This window comes from Maniola jurtina, chromosome 11 (genome assembly GCF_905333055.1).
Source record: "Maniola jurtina chromosome 11, ilManJurt1.1, whole genome shotgun sequence".
Taxonomy (NCBI): Eukaryota; Metazoa; Arthropoda; class Insecta; order Lepidoptera; family Nymphalidae; genus Maniola; species Maniola jurtina.
Window position 1 is genome coordinate 10,330,388 of NC_060039.1, and position 22,227 is coordinate 10,352,614.

At 35.1% G+C, this 22,227-nt stretch overlaps 5 protein-coding genes across 10 annotated transcripts; 2 read left to right on the forward strand and 3 right to left on the reverse strand.

Moving 5' to 3' along the window:
* The first annotated feature begins 869 nt into the window (after positions 1-869).
* LOC123869591 (barrier-to-autointegration factor) lies at positions 870-1,913 on the forward strand. The gene is made up of 2 exons (XM_045912580.1): positions 870-1,109; positions 1,602-1,913. The coding sequence occupies exons 1-2, from the start codon at positions 984-986 to the stop codon at positions 1,746-1,748; spliced, it is 273 nt and encodes a 90-aa protein (XP_045768536.1). The 5' UTR covers positions 870-983; the 3' UTR covers positions 1,749-1,913.
* Positions 1,914-2,878: 965 nt separating this feature from the next.
* On the reverse strand, positions 2,879-4,574 carry LOC123869561 (syntaxin-5). Its single transcript, XM_045912544.1, has 3 exons — positions 3,924-4,574; positions 3,613-3,821; positions 2,879-3,510 (listed from the first exon to the last, which is right to left on the reverse strand). Exons 1-3 carry the CDS (start codon positions 4,321-4,323, stop codon positions 3,052-3,054), a joined length of 1,068 nt encoding a protein of 355 aa, XP_045768500.1. The 5' UTR covers positions 4,324-4,574; the 3' UTR covers positions 2,879-3,051.
* A 6,369-nt stretch (positions 4,575-10,943) lies between these two features.
* Positions 10,944-13,207, reverse strand: LOC123869566 (magnesium transporter NIPA2). Of its 3 annotated transcripts, none has more exons than XM_045912552.1 (4): positions 12,998-13,207; positions 12,492-12,614; positions 12,266-12,408; positions 10,944-11,752 (listed from the first exon to the last, which is right to left on the reverse strand). In XM_045912552.1, exons 2-4 carry the CDS (start codon positions 12,589-12,591, stop codon positions 11,126-11,128), a joined length of 870 nt encoding a protein of 289 aa, XP_045768508.1. In that variant the 5' UTR covers positions 12,592-12,614; positions 12,998-13,207; the 3' UTR covers positions 10,944-11,125. The 3 variants fall into 3 exon arrangements, with proteins under 3 accessions (XP_045768508.1, XP_045768507.1, XP_045768506.1); XM_045912551.1 differs by having other exon boundaries at positions 10,944-11,048; positions 11,109-11,752; positions 12,492-13,207; XM_045912550.1 differs by having other exon boundaries at positions 12,492-13,207.
* A 1,471-nt stretch (positions 13,208-14,678) lies between these two features.
* LOC123869539 (ribonucleoside-diphosphate reductase large subunit) lies at positions 14,679-18,589 on the forward strand. The gene is made up of 5 exons (XM_045912519.1): positions 14,679-14,907; positions 15,057-15,145; positions 15,420-15,597; positions 16,134-16,333; positions 16,640-18,589. The coding sequence occupies exons 1-5, from the start codon at positions 14,868-14,870 to the stop codon at positions 18,518-18,520; spliced, it is 2,388 nt and encodes a 795-aa protein (XP_045768475.1). The 5' UTR covers positions 14,679-14,867; the 3' UTR covers positions 18,521-18,589.
* A 154-nt stretch (positions 18,590-18,743) lies between these two features.
* On the reverse strand, positions 18,744-21,592 carry LOC123869575 (TATA-box-binding protein-like). 4 transcript variants are annotated; one of them, XM_045912562.1, is made up of 6 exons: positions 21,487-21,592; positions 21,004-21,329; positions 20,651-20,797; positions 20,064-20,160; positions 19,761-19,959; positions 18,744-19,445 (listed from the first exon to the last, which is right to left on the reverse strand). In XM_045912562.1, the coding sequence occupies exons 2-6, from the start codon at positions 21,276-21,278 to the stop codon at positions 19,369-19,371; spliced, it is 795 nt and encodes a 264-aa protein (XP_045768518.1). In that variant the 5' UTR covers positions 21,279-21,329; positions 21,487-21,592; the 3' UTR covers positions 18,744-19,368. The 4 variants fall into 4 exon arrangements, with proteins under 4 accessions (XP_045768518.1, XP_045768520.1, XP_045768519.1 ...); XM_045912564.1 differs by having other exon boundaries at positions 21,397-21,592; XM_045912563.1 differs by having other exon boundaries at positions 21,393-21,592.
* Between the last annotated feature and the right edge of the window lie 635 nt (positions 21,593-22,227).

The following is a 22,227-nucleotide window of genomic DNA, read 5'->3' on the forward strand; positions in this document are numbered from 1 at the left end:
TTTTTTTCTCTCGCGTCTGGATTTACAAGGATTAGCCAGGATTTCGTCTGTGGTGGCGTTAGCTGGCGCGCGTGCGGTGTCTTTTTGGAGTGTTTTTTGCCGGTTTTTGTGTTTCATTGATGTTTTTTGGTGGTGAAACTGACTGGGGACTAAAGGGGTGCCGCGCGTATGTTGGCGAGCGCCGGCACAGACGAAGTCCATACTAACTTAACTAACTATATAGTTTCCCTAACTTGTAAATAACTTCAAACTTGACATTGGTTAATCTTTGTAAAGCCAAAAGAGAGAGAAAAAAAAAAGATTAGCCAATGTCAAGTTTGTAGTTATTTGTAACAAATTAGTTAAACTATACCAGTATGGGCCCCGTCTGTGCCGGCGCTCGCCGACACACGCACTGCACCCCCTTAGAGCGCTTTCCAGTCAGTTAATTAACAAAAAAACACTCCAAAAAGGCAGAGCACGCCCGCCAGCTAACACCAACACAGACGAAGTCCTGGACATGGACATGGATTACTGGTCTATGGACACACGCACGGCACCCCCTTAGAGCGCTTTCCAGACAGTTTTAACAAAAAAAAAACACTCCAAAAAGGCAGAGCACGCCCGCCAGCTAACACCAACACAGACGAAGTCCTGGACATGGACATGGATTACTGGTCTATGGACATGGACCTCATGCTCACCTCAGACCAAGCCTCAGACCAATATTGAAAGGAACCGTAAAGGAACCTCAAACCACAGAATACGTCTCCCAATCAAAGATAAGATTTTTAATTTCAAATTATGGCTCTGGGTTCTAGCTCTTTAAAAGATAATTTCAGGATTACATACTCTTTGAAATATTAGTAATCTGTGAATTGTGTGAAATTGGTAAACTCTTTCATCTTTGGTAAAATTGTTTACAGTTTACTCAAGCTTGTTAAAGGTTTGATTCACTCTTTTGACTGAATCACACTAAATATTCGTCTAAAAACCAAAACAAAATGTCGAGTACATCACAAAAACATCGTAACTTTGTGGCTGAACCTATGGGAGAAAAGCCGGTTACAGACTTAGCTGGAGTTGGAGAGGTCCTTGGAAAGCGATTAGAAACTGCAGGTTTCGACAAGGTATACAATATAATTCTAATTAAAATCCTACAAGTACAGACCTTGAGTCCAAGGTATAATAGGCATTGATGATAATAGGTTAATATTCTAATCATATCCAATTTTATTGAACTACTACTGGATGCCCATTGTTATATTATCTACACAAAGTCTATACTAACATTATAAAATACAGACGTGTGTCTATCTGTCAGCTTTTTATGGCCCATGTATTTAACATATTTTGATTAAAATTTAGTACTGAAATAGTTTACAATATCCGGGCGAAAAAAGAGTTCTCATAGGATTTTAAAAATACCTTGACATACCTTACATTAACAAAGTTGCTAGCGTCATTTATTTGGCACAGAGATAACTTGCATCTTGAAGGCCGATGTAGACTACTTTTTATCCTGGAAAATGGATCCTGGATTGGATTTTTAAAAACCTTAACCCACACAAAAATCGCGGGCATCTAGTACCTTAATTAATTATTTCTTCTCATTGTTTCAGGCTTCTGTTGTTCTGGGACAGTTCTTAGTCTTAAAAAAAGATAAGGAGCTGTTTCAAGAGTGGATGAAAGAAACTTGTAGCGCCAATTCTAAACAATCTGCTGACTGTTACCAGTGCTTAAAAGACTGGTGTGATGAATTTTTGTAACTTACAGATTTGCATTTAAGATTATTCACAATTTTATACAAATAATTATTTTGTTAAGGATAAATAAAACATGTAAATAATAGCATTTTCTATTTTATAATGTGTGTGTTATTTGTATTTACAGAAATTGTTCAGCTGACTTGTGAAATATAAAGTAATTTCAACCAAAGTTGTGAATGTATTTAATTCAACTTTTTATTTAGAAATTACAGACAGACACTTCAATTTTATTTATTAGTATTAGTATAGACTAGTTGATGCCCGCGGCTTCGCCCGCGTGGATTTAGGTTTTTAAATTTTTTTATAGAGCAATGTCACAAAGTTCTGTTATCGATTTTAAAAAAAGTATGCAAATCTGTTCAGAAATATTGGAGATATCAGTGTATATAGGTAGAAAAACACAACTCCTCCATTTTTGAAAGTCAGTTAAAAAAGTAGCCTGTTACTCCTTGGCCAATCCTGTATTTGTCTGTGAAAATCCTGTCCAAATCGGCTCAGCCGTTCCGAAGATTAGTCAGTTCAAAACAGACAGAATATTTTTTTTAAAACGTGTGATTCAGATGGTATCGTTCAAATATCATATGAGCTTAATATGAGGTAGTTATTTTGAAATTACAGACAGACACTCCAATTTCATATAGATTTACCTACTGGTTTCATAATTTTAAAGTAAAACACCTTAAATTACCTTTATAATATATTATTCTTATATGCACATCAGTATATATACATATTATATACAGTATAATTCAAGAAATTTTTGTATTTATATACCTACCTATATTATCTTTTAACACATTATTGAAAATAATATCTATTCCATCACACTAATATTGTAAAAGTGAAAGTCGGGACCCTAATGTCTATTGTTTTAAGCAAATGCTTTAGGTTCCATATCTCCAGATAAAAAAGGAATTTAATAGGATCATTTTGTTGTACGAGTACATATCTGTTGTGTCTTTCAAGACCCAGGAAGAGAATCAAAATCTCTAGGGTAGGCACTTCCTATGGAATCGTGAAATTTGGCAGGTAGCAATGTCTTATAGCACAATTAAAGAGAAAAATCGGAAAACTGAATTTGTCGTTATTTCACAATATTAAAGGGTTATTTGTTGTATGATGGTGTGGAGCTCTTGATCAGTTTTTTTTAAATCCTGACATAAATCTTATATTATTTAAAATATTTTGATGTATGAAAATAAATTGCCTATGAGGAAATAGTTACTGTGTGGGTGTGTTCATCAAATATAGCTGTATTGTATAATTCAAAGTTAAATCAACTATTATTTAGATGTGACCTTTACTAAGCCATAAATATAACAAAGAATATAAAAAAGAATATCAGTACGCCAAAAATTTTAAACATCAGTGCTCTATTGCCCGTTATATTCTGAAAGTATTTCATTATTTCTCTGTGACCTGCTTCTACGTTCATTTCAGCTTCCTGTATGTTGGCATCAATTCTGCCAATAGCTTCATCTTGTTCTTTTACCATATGTGCCAATTGCTGGAATATTCCTCCCAATTCCACAATGGTGCTTTCAATATTATGCATTGTTTCAGCTCTTTGTTGCACATATGTATCAGTATCATCCCTCAGTACCATCTGCTGTGTCTGAAAACTGGAATCTTCACCAAGGTCTATACTGACTTCTTCAGGTTGTAATATAGAAGGGACTTCTTTAACTATCGGTGCATTACTTGAGAACTGTTCTCTTCTATTATTCTGATGCTTAAGATTTTCTGACCTCACTTCCAGGACCTTAAAAGAGTAGGGTAAATCTATTAACTCATGCTGTACTAATAAGACATTAAAACATGAAATATTTAAAAATAAATTGTAAATTTTTAGTATTATATTTACCTGTTTAAACTGGTTACTCATAGAAGCAAGCCTTGATTGCAGAGCGAGGACAACACTTGAAGAGTGACTGTGCATACTTTTGCGACCTCTTGGCATTTCCCCCAGCCTAGCAATCTGCTGGTTCAAGGAGTTCAAATCACCCTTAATAATGTATGTTAGCTCGTGTATCTCCATAGGTCTATCATCAAACAAAGATTTCTTTTTTGCCACTGTAAGAATATGAAAATCAAGTAACAAATTGAGCATTATAAGAATAAATTCTATATCATCAGAAGAATTTTATAGGTATATTATGTAAACTGAAAACTTACATAGAGCCAGTTTTTCTAACTTAGTATAGGTACTAGTAATGTTTTTACTTATTACTTTAGCCATACTCATAAATTGAGAATATGTTGCTAGAACAGCAGCTTTTCTGTCATCTTTGACAACTGGGCGTGCTAATGTACGTCCTTGAAGACTTCTCACGGTAGATATAAATTCTTGTGTCCGATCCCTAGCAGCCATCACTGTTTCAAAAACTATCTCTTCTAAAAAATCGAATCTAACTTCAGTCTCGGCAAACCCGGGTTGATGTTGTTCACCCGAGTTACGAAAGACGGTCTGTTGAAAAGTCGATCCGTTTTTGTTCAACTTATCATAGGGAATTAATTCATCCTGCGCTTTGGGCGTTCTTTCTGATAAACCAACGTTACGACGACGAGGGAGCATTGCATTCTAGACCACAAGTCAAAGGAAACTCGAAATTATTTATTCCAGGATTTGTACTGATTACCTCTGAATGTATATTACTGTATGTAATGTTTAGATTTATATTTTACATTACGTTTAAGGTTTAAATAAGATTAATTTACACAAAATAAACCTATAGAAAGTCACTTTTCATTATATATTTTAATGAAAATTACAATTTACATTAAAAACAAAAATCGTGACAGATGACGTATAAGTAAATGATGACGTTGACGATATACAATCCATAGTACAATCTGCTAGGTTTGTCCCAAGCTTGTCCATTAATATCTTTACGTCTACTATCTATTATATTGTTGGGCTGATGTTGGGCTTATCAAAGAAAATATCGATGCATCGATCGGAATCAAATCGCTGTCGAAACGAACAGTATTTCTTATATTCCTTCTACTTCATGGCCGGCAGTATCTCAGGGCAGTATACTGTATATTCCTTAATTCTCTTATTACCAGCTAACTATATGAATAATTATTATAATATTATGTTCCTTGGTCAGCTGTCAGCGATTCTCTATTAGGCCTTAAAAGAGTGATATCCAGGGCCGTAAAATATATAATAATAACTGACATCATCACATACCAGTGCGGTTGCGATCGCGTTGTTGGGTGCACGTGCGCTGCGCTGCGCACTGTAGTTTAGTTCACTGCGTGCACAATGCATAATGTTATCTAAGACGCTGGCCCAACTCAAAAGATATGGCGGGCCAAGCAATTATCATAATTAATGAATTTCTTACGTTTGTGCAGAACAAATTGGACATTCTAGATGAACAAAGCATCACCCAAATTTGTAGTACCAACTTTACGGACGCAGAAATTGAAGCTGGAAAAAGTATTTTGTATAACTCGTGCGGTGATAAAGTGAGACATGTGCAGCGCAAAGGAGAAGACAAGAAAAAACGCAATATCAAGGACGTTATTAGATTACTAAAAGAAGTGGACCCCGACGCGCAGCCTAATTTTGTTGCCAAAGACATCAACCGGTTGCCACCGGTTTCATTTGACCACGTTGATGTCACGCGACTTTTGAAGGATATGACGGGTATGAAGAACGAACTCTCAGAATTTCAGACGAAAATGAGTGCGGAACTTGCTGAGATACGCAACTCCGTTGTTGAACAAATACAAAAGTTAAATATGACGACTCCTAAGAAGAGGAATTCTTCATTAATACCTTTGACCCCACCATCACCTGTAAGTGCACACCAACCTACTCTTGCGACAACAGCACGGAGCTCGATTACCCCAACCTATCGTAATAACGTTCATAAGAGAGTAAGTTCAACATCACCGTCGAAATCGCTTCCGCTTGTGGCAGTACCACCGCCTGCACGCACACACGCGCCTTGCACCGAAGTGGCGCATACGCCTACCTACCGTGACATCGTATTCAAAACAGCTCGACCGCGCCAAGCAAATAGCGCACGAATGGCTCGTGTAACTTCGGGTCAATCCAGCGTATCAGCTGACGCTGAGCCTGTCGTAGCGAGACCTGCATCGAGTTATAATGAAACAATGCCGGATGATAAAAATGCGTCATTTACGGTTGTAGTGAATAAATTTAAGACGCGCAAATTAAGAAATATGCGAGGAACCTCAGACACGCAGTGTAAAATTCAAGTAGCGGATACCCAGTGCTCCATATATATTTCTCGTGCCCAGAAATCGGTCTCTGTGGATAATATTTTAGAGCACATTGCTGACATGGGTGAGGAATGCATAAGTGTCGAGCAACTTAAACAGAGAAACGAAACATCCTTTAACTCTTTTAAAGTTACGATACCTACCCGGAAACTTGACATCTTTTTGGATGGCAAGTTTTGGCCTGCTGGGTTGGTATATAGACGGTACAAAGAACGATACACGAAGAACGCCACCAAATACAATCGATAATGCCAGTACAGTCTAATGATCTACAAACTAACATAATCCGTATGGCTTCGTTTAATTGTAAAAGCATTAAGCGTTCCATAGATGCCGTAAGAAAAATTTGTAAAACCGCTGATATTATCGCTCTTCAGGAAACGTGGCTTCTCCAGCACGACCTCAACTTTGTACATCAAATAGATGATAGTTTCGCATCATTTTCGAAATCATCCGTGGACTCCTCAGCTGGGATATTGCGCGGACGTCCCTACGGAGGTTTAACTATCATGTGGCGTAAGTCTCTTTTTGATAATGTGACCGTAGTGGATTGTGAGAGTGATAGGTTGGCGGCGGTCAAAATTAGTTCTGTGGATCGCCATTTATTACTCTTCAACGTATATATGCCTGTTGATATAGAAGATAATTTGCCAGAGTTCACGGACATTCTTGGCAGGATGAGTGCGGTGATTGAAGAATGTGGGATTGAGACCGTATTTATGCTTGGTGACTACAATGCACACCCCTCAGCTAGATTCGGCAAAGAGATGCTGTCATTCTGTGAGGAGCAGACTTGGGTTTGTGCGGATATAGATGTATTAGGAGCAGACTCTGGAACGTTTTCCTTCCTAAGTGAGTCCCATGGAACGACCAAGTGGTTGGATCATTGCCTGACAACTATTGCCGCAAAAAATACAGTTGTGTGTGTGTGTGTGGATAATGGTGTTAGTTGGTCTGACCACTTCCCACTATTTGTTAACTGTGATATTAAGCTAATGACTAAAAAAGTAGATAATAAGGAGTATAATAATGATAAATTACATAAAGACATAAGATGGGGACAGAGAAATGCAGATGAAATAAATATGTATACTAATTTATGTACTGAAAATTTTAATAGGTTACTCGAATCTAGTCACTGTGATACAAACGACTTAGATAGTTCTAACGATGTTTTAGATTTTATTAATAATTTTTACAATGATGTTATTGGTATTTTAAAATATGCAGCTATTAATAGTAAATATTCGGGATCTGGTGTACACAAATTCCGCCATAAAAAACAACTAGTTGGCTGGAATAATCACGTAAAAGAGTATTATCAAACTGCAAGATTGTGTTTTAAGTTTTGGATAGACTGTGGTAAGCCCAGTAGTGGAGAAATATATAATGACATGACAAAGACTCGTGCTATATTTAAAAAGAAATTAAAATGGTGCCAGAATAATGAGGAAGCTATAAAAATGGACATTTTAGCGACGCATAGAGCTGACAAAAATTTTACACAGTTTTGGAAAGCGACTAAATCATTAAATAAAAAAGAAAGTAGGCCAGTGAGTGTCAGTAACGTACAGGACAGCAGGGAGATAGCCAACATGTTTGCAAAACATTTCTCCGTGAAACCATTAGACGTTGCACATGTGCTCCACTCTCAGCCATTGTCACCATCACCTAAAACAGTACACTTTAGTCCAACTGATATATTCCGAACGATTAAAGATATGAAACGTGGTAAATCACCAGGCCATGATGGTCTGAGTGTTGAGCACATGTTATACGCTGGAAACAAATTGTATGAGGCCTTGTCAACGCTATTTAATATGTGCATTAAACATGGTTATCTTCCTGCAGATATGTTAAAGACGGTAGTGGTTCCTGTGCCAAAAAACAAGACAGGCGATATGTCCAGTATAGCTAACTATAGGCCCATTTCGCTGGGGACAATCGCCGGCAAGGTACTTGAGCGGTTGTTGCAGCCTGAACTGATGAAGAATGTACAGATTAGTGATGCTCAGTTTGGTTTTCGTCCCGGTCTCTCTACAGACTCGGCAATTCTGTCTCTGAAGCACGTCGTAAATTACTATAAAAGTCGTGATACATCGGTGTATGCGTGTTTCTTGGATCTGACTCGCGCATTTGATCTTGTTAATTATAATATATTATGGAGAAAAATGCGCGACTCAAATGTACATAGCGGTATTGTCGGGCTGATGAGATACTGGTATGAGAACCAGACGAACATTGTGCGTTGGGGCGACACAGCCTCTAGTGAGTTTAGACTAGAGTGTGGTGTACGTCAGGGTGGTTTAACCTCTCCGGACCTGTTCAATCTATACGTTGATGACCTGATTGAGGAGCTAAGTGGTACTGGCATCGGTTGTCATATTGACGGAGTTTGTTTTAACAACTTAAGTTACGCTGATGACATGGTGCTGCTTAGCCCCTCAATAAACGGTCTCCGTAAATTAGTATCGATCTGCGAAGGTTACGCCTTGAGACATGGATTAAAATACAATGTACGCAAATCAGAAATGTTGATTTTTAGAGCTGGTAAAGGCCCGGAGAGGATACCACCAGTTTTGTTAGATGGAACACCAGTTCAGGTTGTGCAACAGTTCAGGTATCTCGGACACATGTTAATGGGATCCCTGAGCGACGATTTTGATATAGAACGAGAGCGAAGGTCACTGGCAATACGGTGCAACATGCTCGCTCGCCGATTTGCTCGGTGCTCTGAGGATGTTAAAGTTACATTGTTTAAAGCTTATTGTATGAGTTTTTATACTTCACAACTATGGATCAATTACACCAAAAGATCTTTTAACATCCTCAGGGTACAGTATAATGATGCCCTTCGCATTTTATTAAAAATGCCAAGGTATTGTAGTGCGTCGGGCATGTTCGCCGACGCTGGAGTCCCGGACTACTACGCCATTATACGAAATAGAATTGCGGGTTTCTGGGAAACAGTCCGCAATTCTAATAACAAGATGCTTAAAGTCGTCGCTCAGGCGTCCCCTGACAATGTGTTCTATAAACACTGGCTACGGGTACACCAGATCCCTAACGTAAAATGACTATTTCATTTTAAACTATTTTAATTTTTTTTATATTATATTTTGTATTTTTTTACTGTTTATATGGGTCCCTAACCTGCAATAAAACGATTTTATTTATTTATTTATTTATTTATATCATAGTCATAGTCACATATCAACATAAGAGTTTTTTTTTATAAAATAAACTTACATCTAAATTAGAACTAAAAATAATTAAATTAAATAAAAGAGCCGAAAAATAAATTAAAAAAAAATTCTACTAATCTGTGGCTGGCAGCTGTCAGATTCACTGTTGTTGATCGTCTGTCATCGAAATAAATTTTAAATATTCAACAACAAAACAAGGATAAAAGAAGTAAAACTAATTTAAATGTAATGTTATAATGAGTTTCAAATATGATTACATATGTAGCGAAAGCTGTCAACTTACTCGCTTCCCTGCTACAAATCTTTGTTGGTATCACGTCCTCAATAGGAAAAGTGATAGTGGTGGTGATGGTAGCAACCACCTCATTTATAACCAGTAGCTTAATTAACGTGATAACATTCTTCCAAATAGTTTACGAAGACAATGTATCTATATTTACGGAAGATTTGCCCAACATATCAAGCAAATTCGTCGAGGCGATATATCAGCCATGGCACAGTTTACATGATATTCTGACGAGTGTGTGTAATGAGACTATTTTCAAGTTTAACTTAGTATTTAGCAATATAAAATGGTCATTCGATACAATATTTGTCATATTTGGCGAAGTGCTCTTCATGTTAAAGAAAACTATAATATTTTTAGGTAATTCATTATGGCTTGTGCTTACATTTGTACCTGTGCATCTTCCTTACTTGATGAAAGCTTATGTGAAGTATATTAGAGACATTGTTCTAACTTATACCATAGATGCGTATATGGCACTACTGAGAGTTACCAACTTCTTGTCAGATGTTCCTTTGGAGTCTTTTGTAGGAATAATAAGTGCTATTTTAATTGTTCGCTCATGCATACATTTTAGAGAAGTAATAACATCTCAAATTACTGCTTTTTATTGGGTTCTAGTGAGAAAGTTTATGTATTTGTATTATGCAATATATAATTATTTCATAAACCCTGAAGTAAGATTAATTGCACAAATGGTAGGTGAGCAACAAGTGACTTTTAGAAATGTAGACACTCATATGGTGACGGAGAATGATAATGATGATTCTGTAGATGCTCTCTGTGTCATTTGTCAAGAGCGGCAGAAGTGTGTGTTAACTCTGCCTTGTCGCCATGTTTGCCTCTGCACTGAATGTTGCATGCGTCTATATGGATACCAACGCACATGCCCTATATGTAGAACCTTTATTTACCATTCAGTGACTATCTATTTGTGATATACAATAAAACATTCCTTGAGTGAAGTTTATGTGGTGCCAATGCTTTTTATTTCACTGTAAGACATTATATTCAGGTAAAAAAATATATTTGTAACACTAGCACTAATATTATATATTACTGTACTGTATCATAATACATAATATGCTAAATTGTGATAGGGACCTAGTCAGTAACTGGATGGATGTCCCAATTTAGGACCTTGGGTAATCTGGGAGCATGTCAGATGAATAATTAACTAGTTATACTGGATTTAAGATTTAATTAAATATCTAATAAGTTTTAATTACATGTATTTTAATTATACAATAATTTTATTATCATTTTGGTCTGATCTTAAGTGATTGTTTTAAAACAATTATTCTTCTTTGGCTAAAATACTAAAACTGAATAGTGCACATGAAACATGACACATTCTGAAGTTGCAATGTGGCCAGTGGCAGTTTGTACAAGCCTGTCTGAGGACTAAATACAAATCCAGCCCAGCTGAGATCTGTTTTTGTACAAAAATCAGTCATACACCTTGTGTTCAGATTGTTCTACTTGTTTTGCACCAACAAAATGGCACCAACAATTCTATTTAATTGTACAACAACTCATGGCAGGCCAGACACTTCCTTAGTAATATGTATTGGAATAATACTTATCATCATGTATGGCATCTACAGATGAAGATGTTATGTACCTTATGAAACTCTGTGTCTAGAATTAAGATTCAAGTCTTTAAAAGTCAAACTTATATCTTTGAATGTATTTAGGGTAAATACTGCTACCATTAAAATAAAGAAACCACAAAAACAGCCTAAAATGTCATAGGTTTTCATATGCTCCCATTCCCGAAACAAAATGCCAGAAGCCATTATGACTAACACTGTAAACATAACATAATAAACTGGTGTTACAATGTTTGTATTAAATATATCAAGTGCTTTATTTAAGTAGTTCATTTGTATGATGATACAAATAATGGACAAAATAAGCAACACCCAAAACACATAACTAGAACTATAGGGAGGATTTGTGTCATTTTTAATACTATCTTTAAGGCCTAAAGCTACTCCTTTACAAAAAACTACAGTTAAACTGCCAATAGCTGAACATATTAACAAATATACAATGATACTAGTATTGCCAAATCTAGAGACAAAAACTATCTTAATAATTAATGACATTGTTAATATAGTCAGAACATAACTTAAAAATATATGATCACCTAACTTTGTTATAAGTTCTGAAAATTGGTTTATTTCTTCATGTTTAGGTGAATGTATAACAAATATAATTGATCCAATGATACACAAAAAACACCCAATCTGAAATGATAAAATAATATTAATTTATTATGAGGCAATTAGTTAAGTACATTTATTTTACACAAGTACCAAGTACATATTGGATCAAAGTATTCTGTCATGCTGATTTATGAATACTGTTTAACAATAGAATTGTGCCAAGATTCTTGATGTATGTCTGAAAACCTATAGAAGTAGCAAACCAGCCAGCACTTTGCTAAGTAGCCCTGTACCCTGTACATGTTTGTGTAATTAATTGTGCAATTGAATAGTAGAATCGTACTAATCCGGCAATTCAATAGACCACACGTCCAAAAATAATCGGGCACCTACTAGAACCTACCAATGTTGTCCACATTGCACAAAAACAGACATCAAAGGATTAATTGTTACAGTTTAAAAAAAAAAACCACAATCCACTCATTCCAACATTTCAATAATCCAGCACCACCTGGTTTTTAATATTGCTGGATTAGTGAGATTGTACTGTACGGTCTATTGTTTATTTGACAATCATATTAATATAAAGTTTACCTTTCCAACAAAATTAAGTTTTTCATTGAGAAATTTAGCAGAGAGTACCGCAGCAACAAGCACACTCAGAGCACCCAGTGGAGTCACCAATGCTGCTGGAGCAAATGCATAGGCTACAAGGTTCGCTGCCTCTCCTATGCCCACTGTAAACAATCTCTACTTACAAAGAAATCACAGAGAAAAAATATTTTAGTTTTAAAACAAAAACAACACTAATATATATTACTTGTTAAGAAACCCAGCCACCACATCCATTGCTTCAAATAGGAATAGCCTCCTGCTGATGGTCTAGTATTTCCTAAAGCATTCATTTTCTTCAGAGCCATTTTTTTGATTATAAAACTTGACCCTATAAAAATACTAGACAATATTGCTAGACTAAGTCCGATTAAAAATGATGCTTGATCATATTCTTGACCTTCCATTATCATATATTTTGAGGATGCCAATCTGGTTTTGAACGTTTCCCTTACGTTTCCATAAACTTATTTCAGCATCGTAATAATATCATCACAAAGAAAAGATATAGTACATTCCAGATAGATTTATGCATTCTGTTCTTTCGATTTTCTGTAATTCTGTGATAAGCGAAACTGATAAACTACTAGATAGACATTCATTAAAATACCAAGAAAACTATCAAGCGAGTAGTTAGGAGCCACTGGGACAAGCGGCACACGATCGTGAAGATCATATTCTATTTAATATGATTTAATATTCTCAATTTCTCACATTATTCTTTACACATCTGTGAGACCTTCACATTCACACTTATTTAGCATAGAGTGAGTAGGATGTTGCTTAAGGATTCGATACGTTAAAGGATCCCCAGGTAGGTTCCTAACTCTTGTAGATTACAATAGGTACGTATCATAATTTCATATCACCAAAATAATATTATCATTTATCGTTCGTTATCATTTGGTTATCATCAAAGAGTATATCAAATATTGTAGTCTTTGGAGTATATAAACACGACTAAGGTACGGTCTAGATTAACGAACATGCAAAGAAGAGTGCAACAAACTTCACATGGGCTATTTTTTTTTTATTTTTTTTTATTATTTATTTTACGGCCCTGGATAACAGTCCTTTAAGGCCTTTCAAAAATTTACAAATACTAAAAATACAAAATTGCTTACTAAATATTATTCTAAAATCACATGGGCTAATCTATGTAAAGCCAGAGAGGAAGAAAAAAAAATAGGAATATGCAATGAACGTAGAGCGTAGAACTGAACTGGAACCAAAGAGTAAAACTGGAACGTAGGTCACAGACCACGTTATCATCTTTTTCTGGTCTGTGTTTTTTTTTAATTAACTGGTTTTACGGCTCTGGGTTCTAGCCCTTTTTAACCGACTTCGCAAAAGGAGGAGGTTCTCAATTCATCGGAATCTTTTTTTTTAATATTTTTTTCTTTTTTTTTTTATGTATGTTACCCGATTACTCTAAGACGCCTGGACCAATTTGGAATTTTTGTTTTTTTTTAAAAGAGTATACTTTGTACTGTACTGTACTGTACTTTACTTGTACTGTACTTTGTACTGTTGTTCCTATTTATATTTGGCGAAGATCTGATGAATATCTTCGGAGGTGGAGAACAGAACTCCTCAATGGATAACAGAAAATTGCTCGCGATCAGTGTAATAGCTTAGTAAATAGTAGGGTTTTAACTGGTCATACGATATTAAGTACAGTAGGGCTACTAAAAATTGTGATTGGTTTTTGAAGTCGGTTTTATTTTTCTTTTGAAATTTTTTTATAAGTCCGGTCATCATACTACCAAAGAGTATGTAGATACCTATGTAATTTGTGATTATTCTACAACCACAACTCGATGCCACATTTTTGTCAAAGTAGAGGCCGAACATGAGTCCGACAAGGCGTTTTTGGCGCGTGGCCAAAATCGGAACTAAAGCCGCCATCTAGAGAAGTGTACCCGACTTGTTGGATAGTTCGCTGTGTCGGCATAAAACATGCTAAAGCTTTATACCTAATACGTCCACGGCATAAAGCTACAACAGCGCCCTCCCTCAAGTGCCAAAAGAGCCTTGTCAAACTGTTTGCTGATATGCCACAGAGGTATGCTACGCTACGACTTACGAGTCAATCCTCTATGAACTATCAAGGACTTCGTCTGTGTTGGTGTTAGCTGGCGGTCGTGCTCTGCCTTTTTGGTGTGTGTTTTTTTGTTAATACTGACTGGAAAGCGCTCTAAGGGGGTGCCGTGCATGTGTCGGCAAGCGCCGGCACAGACGGGGTCCATACTTGTATAGTTTAATCTGTGGTTTAATTAACTTGTTACAAATTACTACAAACTTGACATTGGCCAATCTTTGTAAAGCCAGACGAGAGAGAAAAAAAATCCTAATCTGTGCTACGAGTTGACAGCTTTTCAGTTCCTTTCCCGCTAAAATCTCATTTTATATGTTGGACCGACGCACCGGTTCTCGAGAATTTTCAATTTTTCAGAGTTGCTTTGTTTAAAAGTGCTTTGCTTTCAGAACAAATGTAAAGACAGAACTAGACCAAGTGTAACATTAGCGGCCTAACTCCCCGAATATCATATTATTTGATCATTTCAGTAAAATACGGGTCAAGATGGTCGGCAAAAGCAACAAGCTGTATGTTCTCAAAAGAGGTAAAGTACCTAATTTAATTGCCTATGATGATTATTATCGTGAAATCATCATCTCATGAAAAATCTTGTATTTTACTAAACAAGTAGATCTTACATGTAATTCGTAAACTGATGTATAAGTGACTATATATGTACATTATGTTCGACAGGTGGTCGAATGGAAGAAGTTCATATTGATAAAATTACTTCAAGAATCAAGAAACTTTGTTATGGATTAAATATGGACTTTGTGGATCCTGTAAGTATTTTTTGGTTAATAGTTTACAACAGTAGGTTAATTGTTACTAGGTACTTATCTAGTTAAATCTTAGCTTAAGTTCTCCATATTTTTACCATGGTCCAGAATTTGTAACTAAGTTAAGTTTTTAGAATAATTATTTAGATCATAAGGTTAATGTTCTGTACCTGAGTCTGATGGCTATAAATATCAAGTTGTGTCAAAAGCCACTACCTACCTTTAAATATGTAGTTAGAGTAGTTAATTTATAGATAGTTTATTTTAATTTCAACAGGTTAGCATAACTCTAAAGGTTATAAATGGTATCTATTCTGGAGTGACAACTGTGGAGCTTGATAACCTAGCAGCTGAAACAGCTGCAACTATGACTACTGATCATCCAGATTATGCAATTCTAGCTGCAAGATTGGCCATTTCCAATTTACACAAAGAAACCAAGAAGCATTTCTCGGGCAAGTTAAATTTATTTTTCCATGTATTTATTTTGAGGCTTCTGTACCTCAAAAAGAAAAATGTAACTCTTATAGGATCACTTTATGTCTGTCTGTCCGTCTCATGTCTGTCAAGAAAACCTATAGGGTACCTCCTGTTGACCTAGAATAATGAAATTTGGCAGATAGATAGCTGGTGTTATAGAACAAGTCTTTACTTGCGCTATAACACTTATCTTCCGAAAAATCCGAAGACTGAATTTATGGTTACATCACAAAAATAAATTTAAAATGTATGTTATAATTCAACATAAGATAACTATACCAGTGGGATATCACATGAAAGGGCTTTACTTGTACATTATAAAACAGATTTTTATTTGTTGCTTAATAATTTTTGATTTATCATGCTAAATCCGATCAGAACCCTTGGTTGCGCATCTGATTTGCACTGGACCAGTGTTATTATATTGTCTATTTTGTTAGTTTGTATTATATTGTCTATTATGCTAACCATTAATAGTACTGAAAATATAAATCTGGAGTGTTTTTTCCAGATGTTATGACTGATTTATATAATATTGTTAATCCTTACACAAAGAAAAAGTCTCCAATGATATCTGAGATGCATTACAACATTATGCTGAAATACAAAGACCGATTAGATTCTGCAATTGTCTATGATAGAGATTTTAAATATAATTATTTTGGATTTAAAACTCTGGAAAGATCTTATTTACTGAAAATCAACAACAAGGTAATCTGCTTTTTTCTCAACTACAATTACAATACTATGACAATGGCCAAATACTAAAATGGATCTTAATTCTTAACTCATAAAAGCCTTAATTCAAATACTTCACAACTTTTTAATATGTTGTTGACATTTATTGAAAGGAAAAAATCACAAAATCAGATAATAATGATGTTCTTACTTCTTAAGCATTACAATATACTATGTAAGTTTAAAGTCTATGTAAAAAAAATATATTTTCACCAAATGTTTGAGTTAGCTGCTTGTATGAGATGTTATTGATATAATGTCATTCTGCTGATCTTGTAGGTTGCTGAACGACCACAACATATGCTCATGCGAGTTTCGATTGGCATTCATGGTGAAGATATCGATGCTGCAATAAGCACATATAACTTGATGTCAGAAAAATATTTTACTCATGCGAGCCCAACACTTTTCTCAGCCGCTACACCTAGGCCTCAACTATCTTCATGTTTCCTCATTGCAATGAAGGATGATAGTATTGAAGGGATTTATGACACCCTAAAACAATGTGCACTGATTTCAAAATCAGCAGGGGGCATTGGCCTCCATGTCCATTGCATAAGAGCCAAAGGAACATATATTGCTGGGACTAATGGAGTTTCAAATGGCCTTGTCCCCATGTTAAGAGTCTATAATAACACTGCAAGGTATGTGGACCAAGGCGGTAATAAACGTCCAGGTGCTTTTGCAATTTATCTGGAACCTTGGCATGCAGATATATTTGAATTCTTGGATTTAAAAAAGAACACAGGCAAAGAAGAAGTACGAGCCAGAGAACTTTTTTATGCACTATGGATACCGGATTTATTTATGAAAAGGGTAGAAAAAAATGAGAACTGGAGCCTAATGTGTCCACATAACTGCCCTGGATTAGCAGACTGCTGGGGTGAAGAGTTTGAGGCCCTGTATGAGAAATATGAACAGGAAAACAGATTTGTCAAACAAGTCCGTGCACAAATGTTATGGAAAGCAATCATAGAAGCACAAGTAGAAACTGGAACACCATATATGCTTTACAAGGATTCCTGTAATAGAAAAAGTAATCAAAAAAATCTTGGTACTATTAAATGCAGTAACCTGTGCACTGAAATTGTTGAGTACACATCAGCTGATGAAGTTGCAGTGTGCAATCTAGCTTCTATAGCAGTTAACATGTTTGTTGAAAACAAAGTATTTAACTTTGAAAAATTAAAAGAAGTAACTAAAATTGCTACACAGAATTTAAATAAAATTATTGATGTCAACTTCTACCCAATCCCAGAAGCTAAAAATTCCAATATGAGACACCGACCCATTGGCATCGGAGTTCAGGGAATGGCTGATGCCTTTGTGTTGATGAGGATTCCATATGAAAGTAAAGAGGCCATACTTCTGAATCAACAAATTTTTGAAACAATTTATTATGGTGCTCTGGAAGCCAGCTGTGAGCTGGCTGAAAAGGAAGGAGTGTATAGCACTTACGAGGGAAGCCCAACCAGCCAAGGTATTTTGCAATATGACATGTGGAACAAGACTCCCACTGACCTTTGGAATTGGTCAGCACTTAAAGAAAAAATTGGAAAGCATGGTCTTCGGAATTCTCTTTTATTAGCACCAATGCCTACAGCATCCACTGCACAAATTCTTGGAAATAATGAATCTTTTGAACCATTCACGTCAAATATATATCAACGCAGAGTTTTATCGGGAGAATTCCAAGTTGTTAATCATCATCTTCTCACAGACTTGACTCAGGCAGACCTCTGGGATGAGGAAATGAAAAACCTTATAATCCACAACAATGGTTCAATACAAAATATTGAAAGGATTCCAGAAGAAATAAGAAACTTATATAAGACAGTTTGGGAGATTTCAGTTAAAACTACTATTCAAATGGCTGCAGACAGAGGAGCTTTTATAGATCAAAGTCAGTCCTTTAATATACACGTGGCTGAACCAAATTATGGCAAACTGACTTCAATACATTTTTATGCATGGAAAATGGGTCTCAAAACAGGAATGTACTATTTACGCACAAAACCAGCTGCTAATGCCATTCAATTCACAGTAGATAAGTCTAAAGTGAAAGTCACCAATGGAAATGCTGAAAAAGATGAAGCAACCATGTCCATGATTGCTTGTTCCTTGTTGAACAAAGATGACTGTTTAAGCTGTGGTTCTTAATTTATAATGATCATATTAATATGGAAGTATGCCTTAAAAACACTGATTAGCTTTTATTTTATAAGTAAGCACAATACAAATAATAAAATTAAGTTTAGATTCATTTACATTTTGAATAGGTCCTTGTATTTATAAATATTTTTTTTAAATAAAATGATCACTGAATTGATCTGTTTCATTTCGTCATTCCTATTATAGAAGTTTAGTTTGAAAAAAACACAACTTTAATATTCTTATCTTTATTTCTTTTCAATAATATGGTCACAACAGTTGGCTTTTTAAATTTATATTACTGCTAACATGCCTTACCTAGTTAGAGACTAGAGGCTGCTAAACTAGAAAAAATATTTCGTTTCTCAGATTAACCAACCACTAAACGTTAAGAGTCAACAAATTTTATTATGTATAGGCATTGGTGGAATAAATAAATCATTAAGTTCATAATTAATTATGTATTAAGATTATGTTGAATGTAGCCCAAACCGAAATCTGAACAGTGCTAAATTGTTGTTTCATTTCTCTTCTCAGATTATCTAGTTAATGATGAGACTCCCTAAGTAATTTACAGTAAGATGATTGGTCATCAGATTGTAGATTACTTAGGGTTTCTCATCAAAGAGTCTATTTTCTTGACTCTATTGAATTCCCAAGTATTTAATGCAGTCAATAAAATAGACCTCTTTGCTGGAATAAATAATTTATAAACAATGTATTAAGAAAGGTTAGATCTAATGTGGCCGAGATTGAAATCTGAGCACCATCACTGAAACAATTGAACCAGTAATGTTACATAACGAAGTTCTAACATTTCCCATATTTTAATGATAACATTTATATTTATTTATATACTAGTTTTTCTTGAAACTTCTAAGAATTGGGTGTATAATATCTACTGCTTCATAAATCTCATTCCTAGTCTTCCCACCTGAAAGAAAAGATTTTGAGTGTGACAAGTTTCTATCTAATGCAACTACTTTATTTTACACTTTGTACCTATTGGAAACTGTTTAAGCTTGATAATATAACTCCACCCCAGTTTCTAACAGATATACTACAACATAGCACCAGTGCAATACAGCTTTCATCATCATTCAAAACATTTCAAGAGGAAGTTTGCTAGTATTGTATTAAAACAGTATTCATACATTTTGTCTATAGGATACGTAAGATGGCCTTAAAAAGCTCGGGCACATCAACTATTATTATACAAGACAGCTATAAACCATCGAGAAATATTTACCTGTAATAACTAGTTTGCCATTCACAAAAATCAACAACACAACTCTTGGCCGAATCATTCTATACACTAAACCTGCAAATAACTCTGGTTCATAAGATGTAAACTGTCCATGCGCTTGCTGTAGTGCCTCTAACCTCAATGGAAATCTTAAATCTGCAGTTGCTATAAAATTTTGTACTTTAAAATTGAGAAATTTGACCTGAAAGTTAAAAGGTACAGGTACAGATTTTAATTCAACTGAATTAAAGTGTGATAATTGCCCTGATCAGTTCTCTTCAAAAGCAATAAAAGATGTCACTTTACCGGATAACCAAGTTTTTGAATAATCCTTGCAAATTTTCTAGCACCAATATAAGCATCATGTTCATTTTTTGCTCCTGTGCATACAATTTTACCAGATCTGTAAAATTAGACTTTAATAATTTATTTAATACTAGCTGATGCCCGCAGCTTCGCCCGCGTGGATTTAGGGTCTGAAATCCCGTGGGAAAGTTGTCACAAAGTTCCTCTATCGATTAAAAAAAAAATTACGCAAATCGGTTCAGAAATCTCGGAGATTTCGGTGTACATAGGAAGAAAAACACAACTTCCTTTTTGAAAGTCGGTTAAAAAAGTAGCCTATTTTACTCCCTGATCAATCCTCTACTTGTCTGTGAAAACCCCGTCAAAATCGGTCCAGCCGTTCCGAAGATTAGCCTTTTCAAACAGACAGACAGGCAGACAAAAATTTTAAAAACGTGTGATTCAGTGTTGGTATCGTTCAAATAACCATTTGAGCTTAATATGAGGTAGTTATTTCGAAATTACAGACAGTCACTCCAATTTTATTTATTAGTATAGAAGAACCAAAACGATATATGTAGTGACAGTGATAAAAAATTAGAACTTACTTAAAAACTAAAGCAGTTGTACGAGGTTCCAGAATTTTCATAACAACACCATTGAAACGAGATGGGTTGTATTCAGAATACCTTGTCCGACAATAAATGTCTAATAATTTTAGTTCACAGCCTAAACTGACTGTTGAAATACAGTTCCTGCAATGTAGAAGTAAATGGTATTATTAATGAATTGTTTATTTACTTTGTTTCAAGTACACTATTTTTTTTAAATGAATTTTATGATTTCACAACCAGTTAAGTTAACACATTGAAATGAAGATTCTGAGCAGTACTCCTTCAAAAGTTACTTTGTTTTCAAAATCAATATACAAGTATCTACCCTGTTTAAATGGAGAACTTACTGCAATTTTATGCTACTTTTTGCTTGGCTAGCCGCACTAGCTATTGGAGTAATTGCAGTCATAGAACTATGTGGGTTTGCAGAATGCGCTTGTGGGGTAAATGTCCGATGGGTGGGTGTCAGCATAACTTCTCCTGACACAGGAGGCATAGTTTGTGGTGTTGATATTATACTTTCAGGGTTATGTTGAAGTGTGGTGCTAACACCAATATTGTGGCTGTTACTTTCATTGTTAAGTGTCTGATCTCTTAAATTATGTTCCGGCGATGGAGACATTGTATAATATGGACGAATACCTTTTCCGTGACCACAATAAATATCAATTACCTGGAATAATTAGTAACTAAAGTATGATATTAATATAACATATAGTATGATTCAAAACAACTCCTACTGTTCACATTTCACTCATGATTCACCCTGTAACTTGTTTAACACATTTAAACTTGTTTTCTAGATTAATTAAATTCTAAATACCACTAACAAATATTCACATTTCACTCATGATAGGCTTCATTGCTCCGTAACTTGCTTAGCATTTTCAAAGTTAAAACTTATTTTCTACATTAATTTATTATGTTCTACTTCTACTGTAGTGTTTATATATACTCTTTGCTCCTACTGCTCCTACTCAACTTTTTTTTGTAAACGTTCGTAATTTATGTTTTCGTTCTTTTTCAAAGAGTATGTAATCACTTTTATTTTTTATATTTTTTTTACGGCCCTGGATTACTATTATTTACATAGTCATATATTATGTTATTGGTCTGCGATGCCAAATCCAAGAGTACCTATAATAACACAGAACACTCGCATACACTTTTTAACCGACTTCCTAAAAAGGAGGAGGTTCTCAATTCGTCGGAATCTTTTTTTTTTAATGTATGTTCCCCGATTACTCAAAGACCCCTGGACCGATTTGGATTTTTTTTTTGTTTGAAAGGGTATACTGTGCAGGTGGTCCCATATAAAGGTGAAGATCTGATGAATATCTTCGGAGATGGAGAACAGAACTCCTCAATGGATAAGAGCAAATTGCTCGTGATCAGTGTAGTAGCTTAGTAAACAGTACGGTTTTAACTGGGCATAGCATATTATAGTACAGTGGGGCCACTAAAAATTGTGAAATAAAAATTTTTCAAAAGAAAAATAAAACCGACTTCAAAAACCACAAACACTAAAAAGTAAAAAATAAGTTTTGTTTAGCTACACGTGTAATGTACCT